This window comes from Pogoniulus pusillus, chromosome 26, assembly GCF_015220805.1.
Source record: "Pogoniulus pusillus isolate bPogPus1 chromosome 26, bPogPus1.pri, whole genome shotgun sequence".
NCBI classification, from domain to species: domain Eukaryota; kingdom Metazoa; phylum Chordata; class Aves; order Piciformes; family Lybiidae; genus Pogoniulus; species Pogoniulus pusillus.
This window is the reverse complement of record NC_087289.1, coordinates 12,613,509-12,626,887: the sequence shown is the minus strand read 5'-3', so window position 1 is coordinate 12,626,887 and position 13,379 is coordinate 12,613,509. Positions and strand designations below refer to the sequence as shown.

Below are 13,379 nucleotides of genomic sequence, written 5' to 3'. Positions count from 1 at the left end.
TGGTCGCACACCGCGAGGAAAAGATGCAGCAGATGAAAAGAGGCTGCAAGTACGCGGGCAAAGTCGGGGAAAGAACGAACAGAAAAAGAAATAGCGTGGCAACGGAGAAGGAGGAAGAAAGGGGCGGGGAGGAGGGCACAAGAGGAAGAGGAGGAGGAGGGCGGGGAGCTGCTGGGGGCGGGCCGGGGCCGCCCAGCCAGTGGCGCGCCTGGCCGCAGCTTTAAATGATTTGGAGGGCTGGCGGAGCAGCTGCCGGTGCCGCCGAGCAGAGCTGCGGCCGTCCTCCGCCTCTCTCCCTTCCCTCGGCGGGGCGATGGGAGCGGGGCCGGTCTGCATCTGCCTCTGCCTGCTCTGGGCGCTGGCTGCCCGGGCGAGCGGCGAGACGGAGCTGCGGCTGCAGCGGGGCATGTGAGTGAGGCCGGCGGGGTCCGGGGCTCGGAGGCGCGGCGAGGTTCGGGGGTCTGTGAGCAAGCGGCGCCGGGCGCGCTGCCTTTGTCTGGGAGCGGGGTCCGGCGCTGCACCCGCTCCGGCCCGCGTTCGGGCACTGAACGCAGCTCGGTCTTCACCCAGCTTTCACCTTGCTACGAAGAAAAGTTTGTCTGGGCGAGCATTTAGCTAATCGAGGTTCCCCCAACCCCGCAGCGCAGATCTGTACTCTGTGGAGTTCGGTCTGAAGGGTGAGTCGTGAGGCTCGCAGCCCCGCAGGGAGGGCGGGCGAGCTGCTTTGACTTTGATTCCACATCTGAAGTGAGCTTCAGAGAGAGCATCGCTATCACCGAGTCTCTTTCTTCCTTCTCCTTTCAAATCGAACGGGTGGCAGAGCTGGGGCTTGTACAGCCGCGCTCCTCCTTGCTTTCGGAGGGGCTGTGCCGAGCTTTATCTGGTGGAGAACAGCAGCACAAAAAGGGTAATGAAATATAAACCTGGTCAGGAGGAATAGATTGAACGCGGAGAGGTGGGAGAGATGGAGAGCATCACTCCGCAGCTGTGAGCACAGCTCGGCTGCAGACACAAAGAACCTGGATCCACATGTGTGCGTCCTGGTCCTTGAGCAGAAGCAAGTTTCAGTGGGGTGTTCGGTGTGGCATGAGCCCCAAATGGCCTTCGTTGTAAACGCGCGGTTAGAATTTTGGTCAGAAGGTTGTTTGCTTGTCTCTTTCTGCCGTAGCACTGCTGCCGGAACGCACAAAGTCCTGCAATGGAAGTTTTTACTCAGTGAAATTGAACATAAGATTTGTGGGAGTTGTTCCTTGCTTTGTGTCAGGCACCTTTCTCTGTGCGAATCTCCTCTTGTTGATTTTAAGGAATGCACCTCCCCTGCTCCCCCTCCAAAGCAACCTGACAACAGCCTTCTCAGATGTCTGTGTGTACCTTAATTCCTAACCTCTTTTCCCATTTCTTTGCCTTCACTTAATCCCCACCCTTTTAGAATTAAGTTGCCCTGTATGTGGTTTCAATTTACTTATTTCTTGTCATGAAAGTGAAATTTCTGAGCTTATTGCTCACTGACTTTCCATGCAATATTGTGTAAGTGTATATTTACTAGAAATGCTTTTAAGGTGGTTTATGTTGCTCCATTTTGCTGGAGCACTAAGTATCCATCACGGTGTTTAGAGAAGTCAGGCTCATTTTCTGGCAAAGCATTTTTGTGTTTTAGAAGTGCTCTGTTTGTTTCAGCTGTGCTTTTCTTTCTCTCTTTAAGCAGTTACTCCGAGGAAGAATGCTGTTGGCCTACATTAATCTGGTTGCATTTGACATGGGCAATAACTATGATTCTGCACTTTTGAGGCTGGAGGTGATGTTAACTGCAAATTGCCTCCATGCAATTTGTTTTTTTGTTGGATTTTTTTGCCTTCTTAAAGCCAGTGAGCATAGGAAACATTCCCTTCTGGGGATGATGCTGTAGGAGGATATTGCTGTTGGGAACAACAGTGCAGTTAACAGCAGCAATCAAAATATAACCCACCCAAACCCCCATACCTGTGTCAGAACCTTGAGTGCTTTTCCCAGGAGGCATATTGCTATAATTACTATAATTCTTGCTGCTTTTCCTGGGCTAGGGCAAGTATTGCTCCCAACTTACTTCACACTATTTAGGGGCTTTAGCTTTGATGTGAACTAAAATACAAGATGCTACTGCTCCTTAGGCAGGAGTAAGCCCACTAGTTTCCACCAAAAAGTCCAAAAGGACATTTGGCATAAATCATTCTGTAGTAATTCTAGTTTGGTTTTGATGATGGCTTGTTTGTTTTTTAACATTGGGCATCTGCAGTCAATGGTCTAAGAGCAACAGATGTATCCCTTGGAACATACCATGCTGGGTGCTTTCTCCTTTAGTGCTTGCTGTTTTGATTGCAGTCTTATGTGGCTGAGGATATACAGGATATTCTTCATAATTGTTTTCGTTCTGCTGCTAACTTGAGTATTTGCTCCTAGCTAAGAATGCAAGGGATCTGTGTGGATGTTGGTATGCTGCTTCCAAGCCCCCTGAGGAGATTTAATGTAGAGCAGATTATAGGATGACTAGCTATTTCCCTCAGCTATGTTTCCAGACAATTAGCCCTTGATGATCTTGTATTAGAACTTTGGAGAACACTGGAACGACCCGAGAACAAATAAAAAGCATGCTATTTAGGCCTTGAAATGGGAATTAACCATCTCACATCATTAAAAAGCACATTTTTAGGAGCTCACTTTGCAGTGCAAAACTGGGATGTATAATGGTGTTCTGTGTGTGGTTATCTAGCATTGGGTTCAGTTTCAGGCTTGTACTTCACAGAAGGTTGGGGGTAGCTGTGGAAAAATAGGAGCTAAGAGTCAAGGGCTTGAGTTGCTGTCACAAATCTTAAACCTTCTCCTTGAGAGATGCTCCACTACAACTTGCAGGAGAACAGATATTTGGTCCTAGCTATATAGGACAGAGCAAAAGGCAGGAGTGGTTATATGCTAGGGACCCTCTTGGTGTAATAGAATCATAGAATCAACCAGGTTGGAAGAGACCTCCAAGCTCATCCAGTCCAACCTAGCACCCAGCCCTATCTAGTCAACCAGACCATGGCACTAAGTGCCTCATCCAGGCTTTTCTTGAACACCTCCAGGGATGGTGCCTCCACCACCTCCCTGGGCAGCCCATTCCAATGCCAATCACTCTCTCTGGCAAGGACTTCCTCCTAACATCCAGCCTAGACCTCCCCTGGCACAGCTTGAGACTGTGTCCCCTTGTTCTGTTGCTGGGTGCCTGGGAGAAGAGCCCAACCCCACCTGGCTAAAGCCTCCCTTCAGGTAGTTGTAGACAGCAATGAGGTCTGCCCTGAGCCTCCTCTTCTGCAGGCTGCACACCCCCAGCTCCCTGAGCCTCTCCTCACAGGGCTGAGCTCCAAGCCCCTCACCAGCTTTGTCGCCCTCTGGGCACCTTCCATCACCTCAGCATCTCTTGAATTGAGGGGCCCAGAACTGGACACAGCACTCAAGGTGTGGCCTGACCCTTGTTGAGTACAGGGGAATAATAACTTCCCTTATTCTGCTGGCCACACTCTTCCCGATCCAGGCCAGGATGCCATTGGCTCTCTTGGCCACCTGGGCACACTGCTGGCTCATGCTCAGCCTACTGAATTAAACCTTTCCTAGTTCGACTGAGGCATGGCTTGAGAAGGGATTTTTCTATTCCCATGTGACACAGGAGTGAGGTTGTCTTTGAGATAAATGCTGAGAGAAGCTTTGTCCCTGTCAACATTAAGCCCATGCACTTGCTTGGTGGTTTCACAGTTCCAGCATGACATCTGAATTGCCTGGTTCGGTGTGGAGGATCCTGTCACTATCTTGCAATAAAACTGTTTTATTTAGGCTTTGACTGCTCAAATGTTGCAGCTGTACATTTCTGCTCTATTGAAAGGCAAGTAAATTTGATGACATTCCAAAGAACACCTGGATTTAGAGCTGGATTCCTGTCTGAGACACAGTTCTCCAGCTTCCTCAATTCTATGGGACACTGCAGGATTACTTGTGCTCCTCCAGATAAATCATGTTCCCCAAAGAGAAATCTAGTATTTAGATGATATTTATTTTTGCAGCACTCATAGAATCAGGGTTGGAAGGGACTACAAGGATCATCTAGTTTCAACCCCCCTGACATGAGCAGGGACACCCTAACCTAGACCAGGCTGGTCAGAGCCTCATCCAGGCTGGCCTTAAACACCTCCAGGCATGGGGCCTCGACCACCTCCCTGGGCAACCCATTCCAGGCTCTCACCACACTCATGCTGAACAACTTCCTTCTCACACCCAGTCTGAACCTACCCACCTCCATCTTTGTTCCATTCCTCCCAGTCCTGACACTCCCTGACATCCTAAAAAGTCCCTCCTAAGCTTTTTTTGTAGGTCCCCTTCAGATACTGGAAGGTCACAATAAGGTCACGTGGGAGCCTCCTCTTCTCCAGACTGAACAGCTCCAACTCTTTCAGTCTCTCCTCATAGGAGAGCTGCTGCAGCCCTCTGATCATCCTTGTGACCCTTCTCTGGACATGCTCCAGCATCCACACATCCCTATTGTAATGGGGGCTCCAGAACTGCAGTACTCCAGATGGAATCTCAGCAGAGTGGAGTAGAGGGGGAAAATCGCCTCTCTTGCCCTTCTGGCCGCACTTCTCCTGATGAAGCCCAGGCTCTGGTTGGCTTTCTGGGCTGCAAGTGCACACTGCTGGCTCATGTTGAGCTTCTCACCCAGCACCCTCAGGTCCCTCTCCTCAGGGCTGCTCTCCAGGCAGTCACTGCCCAGCCTGGATTTGTGCTTGGCATTGCCTCAACTCAGATGCAGGACCTTGCACTCAAGTAGATTTGGTCCTTTTTCTGTGCCAGTTTTTGGACTACAAAGCTACAGGACTATTTTTGCACTATGTCTTACTGTGAACAGATGTGGCTGTGGACACTTTCAGGTGTTAGATATATTTTTAGGTATAACTAAAAAGGTGAAATCCACTTTTTTTTGAGAGCTGCAATGTATTGCAAGATAAACTACTTGTGTAGAAAATACTTCCATATGAAGAGATGCTTCTGAATCTTCCTTGTCACAGTGGAAGTAGTTGTGTGCTACAGCACTAGAAGTGATTGTCTGAAGTGTATGGTGATGCAGGTTTAACTTGGAGCCTGGAGATCTGTCAATAATCTCCAAATGATGTGAAAAGCAATAATTTCTTGGTGAGAAAATTGTCTCAGTATATTGACTACTCAGCCAGTACACTGCATTTTCACCTGTGGTGGTGGCAGTTTGCAGGTGTGAGGGTAGTTTGTGTTTCTAGCATGGAGTAAAGGCTCCAAGTATGTTTAGTTTGAATAGCTGAAATGAGTCATGTAGTTGAATCTTCCCTTTTTTTTTCTTTTGCATGGGATATCCTGTGTTCAGGCACTTGATAGTCAAAAGATTGCAGACAAACTGCTTTGCCACTGTACTTACCTTTTTTTTGTCTTGCATTTCTTAAGATTAAATTACCTCTCATCAACTGTGTTTAACCTTGGTTGAAGTCATCCTGGTAAACCAGGGTCACTGCCAAATTCTTCTTCAGACTACTTGAATTTTTTTCCTGGGAAGGTAGATATACTTTTTTTTCATCTGAAACTTCCAACCTCCCAATTCTGTCTGCCTAGGATCTGCAAAGTTGCAGTAAGCTCTGAGTGCTCTTGAATAAGTAGCTGCCTTCAACCTTTGAGGTCTGGATAATGTGAATCTATGAAGCGCAGTTTAAATGCTTTGACATGAAAATTGTCAGTCCTGTCCTTGCATTTCCATCATCCCCCTGGCCAGTCTTTTAATAACCAATAGTTCTTTTGAGGAAAGAAAAATAAATATTGGAGCCTGAGATGTTTCTCATCTTTGAATGTGAACACGATGCTGAGCAAAAGTTTTTCTCAGCCTGTGTACTACAGGATCTTGCCACCAGATAGAGCTCATGCTGGTCAGCATTATGACACAGGATTGTGTTTTTTTCAAGAGCTCACGCTGAAATTCTGAGTTTCAGAGTATCTAGAGGAAAATTAATTTTGAATTTGATCTTCTAACAGATGGTGAAGGGCTCCTTTTTAGCCATTCTTCATGATATTCATTGGCTGGAGACTTATAAAGATAATGAATGCATGTTCTCATGCTATAGTTCTTTTCCTGATTTATGACATGTTTTCTTCTTTATTTCAAGAGAAACAAGATCAAGACTGCTTCCTAAACTCTGGAACAGCTGCAAGACTATAAAAATATATGATCATAAAATGTGCTAGCCTGAAATGCAACTCTTTGATAAATACACTAACTGCATCTCATGATTGACTGAAAAAAATCTTCTGATTTTATAAGTTGCCATTTCAGAGACATCACATAAAGCACTTAGAAGATGTTTAAACCTTTTCTTCTCATAAACCTGGTAGCTTGTATGTACTGGCTGATTCTTAAATCAGCAAGCTTAAAGTAAGTCAGTCCCTGCTTCCATTTGATTTTAATGGGATTTAGCTTCCTAGGATACATCTTGAATTTGTCAGCCTTTCTCTGGGTTTAGTTGTGCTGCATTATAGAATTATAGAATGGTTCAGGTCAGAAAGGACCTCAAAGCTCATCCAGTTCCAACCCTCTGTCATAGGCAGGGACACCTCCCACTAGAACAGATTGCTCAAGGCCTCATCCAACTTGGCCTTAACACCTCCAGGGAGGGAGCAGCCACAACCTCTCTGGGCAACCTGTGCCACTCTCACCACCCTCACTGCAAAAAACTTGTTGCTAACATCTAGTTTAAATCTCCCCTCTGCCACTTTAGACCCATTACTCCTTGGCCTGTCATTACAAGACCTTGTAAATAGTCCCTCTCCAGCCCTCCTGTAGGCCCCTTTCTGATACTGGAAAGTCACTCCAAGGTCTCTTCAAAGCCTTCTTTTCTTCAGGCTGTGGAGCCCCAACTCTTGTAGCCTGTCCTTGTAGCAGAGCTGCTGCAGCCCTCTGAGCATCTTGGTGGCCTCCTCTGGACTGGCTCTAACAGATCCATGTCCTCCTTGTGCTGGGGGCTCCAGAACTGCACACAATACTCCAGGTGGTGTCTCATGAGAACAGAGTAAAGGGACAGAATGTTTATATAATGTAGTTATTTGTGCATATATTTACAACATGCAAATAGTGTTTGTGGTATTCCTGATTTCTAGGATTATAGAATAGCTTAGGTTGGAAGGGATGCCAGATAATCTACTCCAACCTCATTGCCATGGGCAGGGACACCTCTGTACTAGTCAGCTGCTCAAGGCCTCATTCAACCTGGCTTTGGATATCTCCAGGGAGGAGGTATTGACAACCACCCTGGGCAACTGATTCAAGAACCCTACCATTCTTGCACTGAACTTCCTCCTAAGATCTGGTCTAAATCTAAGCTCCCTCAGCTATGAACCATTCCCCCTTGGTCTATTGCTAGACACCCTGATGAGAAGTCCCTCTCCAGCCTTCCTGTAGGATCCCTTTAGATACTGGTAGGCAGCTCTCAGGTCCCACCATCTCCTTTTCACTTGGGCTTTTCTGTGGTGTTGATATCCAGGGCTGTTTAGTGATCATAAGTCTCAGCTTGCCATGAGCTAGATATGGAGAACAACATGGAATGCTTTTAATTCATTTGAAGAAACTTCCTGGTGAGGAGGGGAAAGATTATCTGTTCACATCAAACACTGAATAGTCTTTGAAGGGATGTTGTGGAGAGGCTGCTGCTGGGCTCTTCTCACAGGTAACTGGAGACACAACAAGGGGGAATGGCCTCAAGCTGGGACTGGGGAGATTTAGATTGGACACTGGGAAAAAGTTTTTCAAGGAAACAATGGTCAAGCACTGGAATGAGCTGCCCAGGGAGGTGGTGGAGTCACCCACTCTGGATGTGTTTGAGGGTGGTTTGGATGTGGTGCTTGGGGATATGATTCAAGGTGAATCTTGTTGAGTAGGGTTCTAGGTTGGACTTGGTGATCCTGAAGGGCTTTTCCAACCTGGATGTTTCTGTGGTTCTCTGCTCAAATAACTTGTTGGCAGAAGCTTCTTTGGAAGTGATGCTGTGGCTCTTAGAGTTAACAGACTGTCTTGTGGACTTGCCTTATTCACCAATTAAATACCTTCTCTCTTGGAACACGGTTAATAGGTTTCCTCCCTCTGAAATTGAAGCCTGTTATTGCTTGCATTCTCTCTAAAAATCTATAGCTTTTAATTTGTTTCTGAGGAGAAAGACATTTCCTTTCATTACTGCTAAATCAAAGCATTTTAAAATTGCATACTGGACATATGTAGTCTTGGGTCTGTACTTTGGCTTCCATGCTGGTTTAGGTTTTAAACTAGTCATTAATTCTTCCAGAGGTAAACTTGAGCATAAGAGGAGAGATGCTTTCAGATGTGTACACAAGCTGAGCTCTGCACTTGGCTGTATTTCTCTTGCTGCCTGTTGACCTATGGAGGTGTGAAAAGGGGGATGTTATTTAAGTTGGAGTGCTGATGTTCTTTTCTTCTGTGTTCTTTAGTAGGGACACCATGCTGCCTTCCCTTTAAGTCAGAGCAGGACTTGATTCAAATCATTGCTTAGCAAAGAACACAGTGTCCAGACTGCTTTTATGTACACAAATTAACTTGGTATTGAATATATATCATAATATCTTGGGCTATGCCCAAGAAGGAAAATTGGTGAGGTGCTTTATATTGTTTAAGGACAGAATTCTTACATTATGGAACGTTTTATGGGCAGAGTGTTGTGTTTTCCTCTTTGGAGAGTGTTTGTGTGTAAGAAATGAAATCACTGACTCGCTGCTGGAGCAAGTCCAGAGGAGAACTACAAGATGATCCCAAGGCTGAAGTGCCTCTGCTATGAGGATAGGCTGAGGAGTGCTCAAGCTAGAGAAGCCTCTGGGAGGACCTTAGAGCTGCCTTCCAATACCTGAGGGGATCCTACAGGGAGGCTGGAGAGAGACTTTTCATAAGGGTGTCTAATGACTGGATAAGGTAGAATGGTTTGAAGCTGAAGGAGAGGCTTAGGCTGGATCGTGGGAAGAAGTTCCTCAGTATGAGTGGTGAGTCTTGAATAGGTTGCCCAGGAAGGATATGGATGCCTCCTCCATGTGATATTGAAGGCTAGGTTGGATGAGATGTTGGGCAGCTGACTTGAGAGGTGTCCCTGCCCATGACAGAGAGGTTGTAACTAGATGATCTTTAAGATTCCACCTAACCCGAGGCATTCTGTGATTCCATGTAGCCTTCCATATGGTTTTCTGATTACATTAGAATTAGATCCTTGGGATAAAGGTATTTAAATTGTTTATGAAGCAATTTGCATGCTGCAAGGATTTGTTGGTGCTGAGGCTTGACATTCTGGGTGCTGCTCTTTAAGCCACTTGTTTTAAAAATGACCTCAGTTTGGATCTCTGTGGAGGTGTGCAGAAGGCACCAAGCATTAAAGAACGTACTGGATTTTAGGAGATGCTCATGTCAGGTGGTCTCTGCAAATGTACTGCTAATTTGGTAGTGAATTTTCTTTGTCTGTTATGATCACTTTACAATAAGACTCTGGTCCAAGCAGCAGTATTCTAGAATGAGCAACTATTTGGGATACAGCTGACATAAGTAAGGTATACACTTCCCTGACCATGAATGAAGACAAATGTTTCATAAACTGATTGAATAGTTGGGATTGGAAGGGAGCTTTTAAAGGTTATGTACATCCAACCCTCCTGCAGCAAGCAGGGGCATCTTCAGCTAGATCAAGTCACTCACAGCTATGTCCAACCTGAGCTGGAATGGTTTCAGGGATGGGACATCTACCACCCCTCTGAGCAACCTGGGCCTGTCTTTCAGCATCCTCATTGTGTGTGATCTTCCTTATCCATTCTGTATCTCCCCACTTAGTTTCAAACCATTGCCCCTTGTCCTGTCAAAACAGGCACTGCTAAAAACTGTCCATGTCTTCTCAGAGGTCCCCTTTAAGCACTGAAAGGCCACAATAAGGTCTCCCCAAAGCCTTGTCTTCTCTAGACTGAATGACTCCAACTCTTTCAGCCTTTCTTCATAGCAGAGATGCTCCAAACCTCTTCTAATTTTTGTGATCCAAGAATGTCAGGGGCTGGAAGTGACCTCAAAAGGTCATTTGTTCCAGCCCCCCTGCCAGAGCAGGATCACCTAGAGCAAATCACACTGAAATGCATCTAGACAGTTCTTGAGTATCTTCAGAGAGGGAGACTGCACAACCACCCTGGGCAGGCAGTTCCAGACTTCTGTCACCCTCATGGGGGAAAAAAATCTTTCTCATGTTTAAATGAAACTTGTCACTGGGCATCACCCAGCAGAGCCTGGCTCCGGTCTCCTGCACTCACCACTTACATATTTATGAGCATGAATGAGGTCACCTCTCAGTCTCCTCCTCTCTAAGCTAAAAAGTCTCAGCTCCCTCACTCTCTGAGAGATGTTCAGCTTCCCTAATCATCTTTGTGGTTCTGTGCTGGACTCTCTCAAGCAGCTCCTAAGTCCTTCTCCCCTTCACTGCTCTCCAGCAGGTCAGTTGTGCAGGAGGATGTCTAGGCTGGATGTTAGGAGGAAGTTCCTCCTAGAGAGAGTGATTGGCATTGGAATGGGCTGCCCAGGGAGGTGGTGGAGTCTCTGTCCCTGGAGGTGTTCCAAAAAATCCTGGCTGAGGCACTTAGTGCCATGGTCTAGTTGATTGGACAGGGCTGGGTGTAGACTGGACTGGATGATCTTGGAGGTCTCTTCCAACCTGGTTGATTCTATGATTTTGTTTAAATGATCTGGATCTGCTTTTCCTGCTAAGCCAAACAGATTCCTCTGGGCTTGCAGGAGGGAGGAGGACAGTTGAAGGGAAGCTAAACACCAGACGCTGCACTTTGATAGCTGTGCAAACCAGAACTCTTATTGTTGTTATAATAGCTGAGTGTGTAATTAATCATCTGGCATTGATTTGCTCTTAATCGAGATGCAGTTCACAAAGGCTGAGAGAAGGCTCATGTTGTTGAGCTGCTCCATCTCACCAGAGAGAGGATGTGAATAAGACACAGCTATGCATTAGTAACCTGTGGGCTTAGGAGAGAGCCTTCTGTGGTGGACCTTCATCCACAGATCATAAAATAGCAGTGATAATGAGACCTAATCTAAATGAGCCTGCTGCTTACAATCCATATCCCAGAGGGCATATAAACATCACAAATATTGAGACAGGATCAGTGGAGAGCAGGGATTGATTAGTGGTCAAGGGAGCAGGATGTCCTAATTGTCTCTGGTAGTGCTGATTAATTTTATCTGGGAAAGGTGGGGAAATGAGCCTTAAAATAGATTAAGGCTATAAAAGGGAGCTTGGCAGTTTAAAAGGGAAGAAAAGCATCTTCTGTCATCCCAGCCTCTGTGAATTAGTGTTGCTATTAAGCAACAAATATCTGGAGGCAAAATTTATCTTTGTTTCCATATAAATAAATATGTAACTTGTTCTTTGGACCTTGTATTTCTGTGGCCCCTTTCTTAATTTGACTTTTTCCTCTCTTGAGATGAAATGTTTCCACTTGAGATGTTTGTAGCAAAGTCTTGTTTGAATGCTACCCTTTGTTGCTGACCTCTTCTGTGTTGCAATGTGTTGCACACAATGTTAGCAGTGGTGAGGGACCTCCAGAAATTGAGTCCAACCCCCTCCTACCAAAGCAGGGCACCTTAGGGCAGGGTGCACAAGAATATGTCCAGGTGGGTTTCTGTTCAGTGCAACCTGCTGTTCTAGTGGTCTCTTTGATAAGAATCTGGAAGTGGTGTTAGAGAATCAGTCAGGGTTGGAAGGGACCACAAGGATCAGCTAGTTCCACCCTCTCTGCCATGGGCAGGGACACCCTACCCTAGAGCAGGCTGCACACAGCCTCATCCAGCCTGGCCTTAAACACCTCCAGGGATGGGACCTCAGCCACCTACCTGGGCAACCCATTCCAGACTTTCACCACTCTCCTGCTCAACAACTTCCTCCTCACCTCCACTCTGACTCTCCCCACCTCCATCTTTGTTCCATTCCCCCCAGTCCTGTCACTCCCTGAGAGCCTAAAAAGTCCCTCCCCAGCTATTTTGTAGGCTCCCTTCAGACCCTGGAAGGCCACAGTAGGGTCATCTGGAGCCTCCTCTTCTCCAGACTGAACAGCCCCAACTCTTCCAGTCTGTCCTTATAGGAGAGCTGCTGCAGCCCTCTGATCATTCTCATGGCCCTTCTCTGGACACACTCCAGCATCTACACATTCCTTGTGTGGTGTGAGATGTAGTAGTTTAGGAGTTTCCCACTTTTCCTCCTCTCCCCCAATACACCAAACTAACTCAGCTGACTGAAAGTCAAGGAATTCAGCTATATTTGGAGTGTGGCACAACTTAGCAGCATATATATACAATATGTTTACAACTATATACAATAATACACATGTTAAGTAATACAGATATATAAACTCCCTCCCAAACAGCAGAACTGCCCAGGAGGGCTTTCAGCCAATGCTTCTACTTTCTTTCCACCCTCTCCCTTATCTTGGAATCCCCTTTACATGCAGGGTGAGATGTGAAAGGTTGTCAAGAGGTTACAAGGGAAAAGATTAGATGGGCTTGGGGCACCATCTCAAGTTATGGTGGGGGAGGTCTAGGCTGGATGTTAGGAGGAAGTTGTTGGCAGAGAGAGTGATTGGCATTGGAATGGGCTGCCCAGGGAGGTGGTGGAGTCACCATCCCTGGAGGTGTTAAAGCAAAGCCTGGATGAGGCACTCAGTGCCATGGTCTGGTTGATTGGACAGGACTGGGTGCTAGGTTGGAGTGGATGATGTTAGAGGTCTCTTCCAACCTGGCTGATTCTGTGATCCAGGCAGAAGAGTTAATGCAGCAGCAGAGATGCACTGACCCACTTGTGTTTGTATTCCTTGGGTTTTATGTCCCTTAGCAAAGCCAATGGGTAATACAGACTTCTGACAGCCAAAGATCTAATTTCACTCATTAAAATACTCCAATTAGCCTCAGACCAGCACAATCCACCCCTCTATATTACCCAGTGGTTTGCTGAGAATTAGCTGTGTAATGTAACCCCATATTTATGATAATGAATAGTACAAGGTCATGTTTTCCAGTTTACTCTTTGTTCTGGCTATCTTGGATGTAGGTGATTCAAAAGCTCAGAAAACAGGAAAGAGTTTGTCTTCTCCCAGATGAGATAAAAAACAGGCATTCTCAGGTGACATTGGGTTCATGCTCACACCCTGTAGATTCTCTTTGGTTTCCATATAATACCTAAACCAGAAACTCAGCTTTTATTATACCTTCTGAATTTTAAGCTCTCTCAGCTAAAGTTAGATTTCTGTGTAGTTCAAGAAGTTTCTAGTCCAAGCCT

At 46.2% G+C, this 13,379-nt stretch overlaps 1 protein-coding gene across 21 annotated transcripts in view; it reads left to right on the top strand.

Moving 5' to 3' along the window:
* The first annotated feature begins 245 nt into the window (after nt 1–245).
* LOC135186859 (multiple epidermal growth factor-like domains protein 6) overlaps nt 246–13,379 on the top strand; it is a 380,712-nt gene continuing 367,578 nt past the window's right edge. For all 21 annotated transcript variants that reach the window (XM_064164986.1, XM_064164988.1, XM_064164997.1 and 18 more), the window contains exon 1: nt 246–408. In XM_064164986.1, the coding sequence (XP_064021056.1) occupies nt 314–408 (95 nt within the window). In that variant the 5' untranslated portion in view covers nt 246–313. The remainder of the gene's footprint in view (nt 409–13,379) is intronic.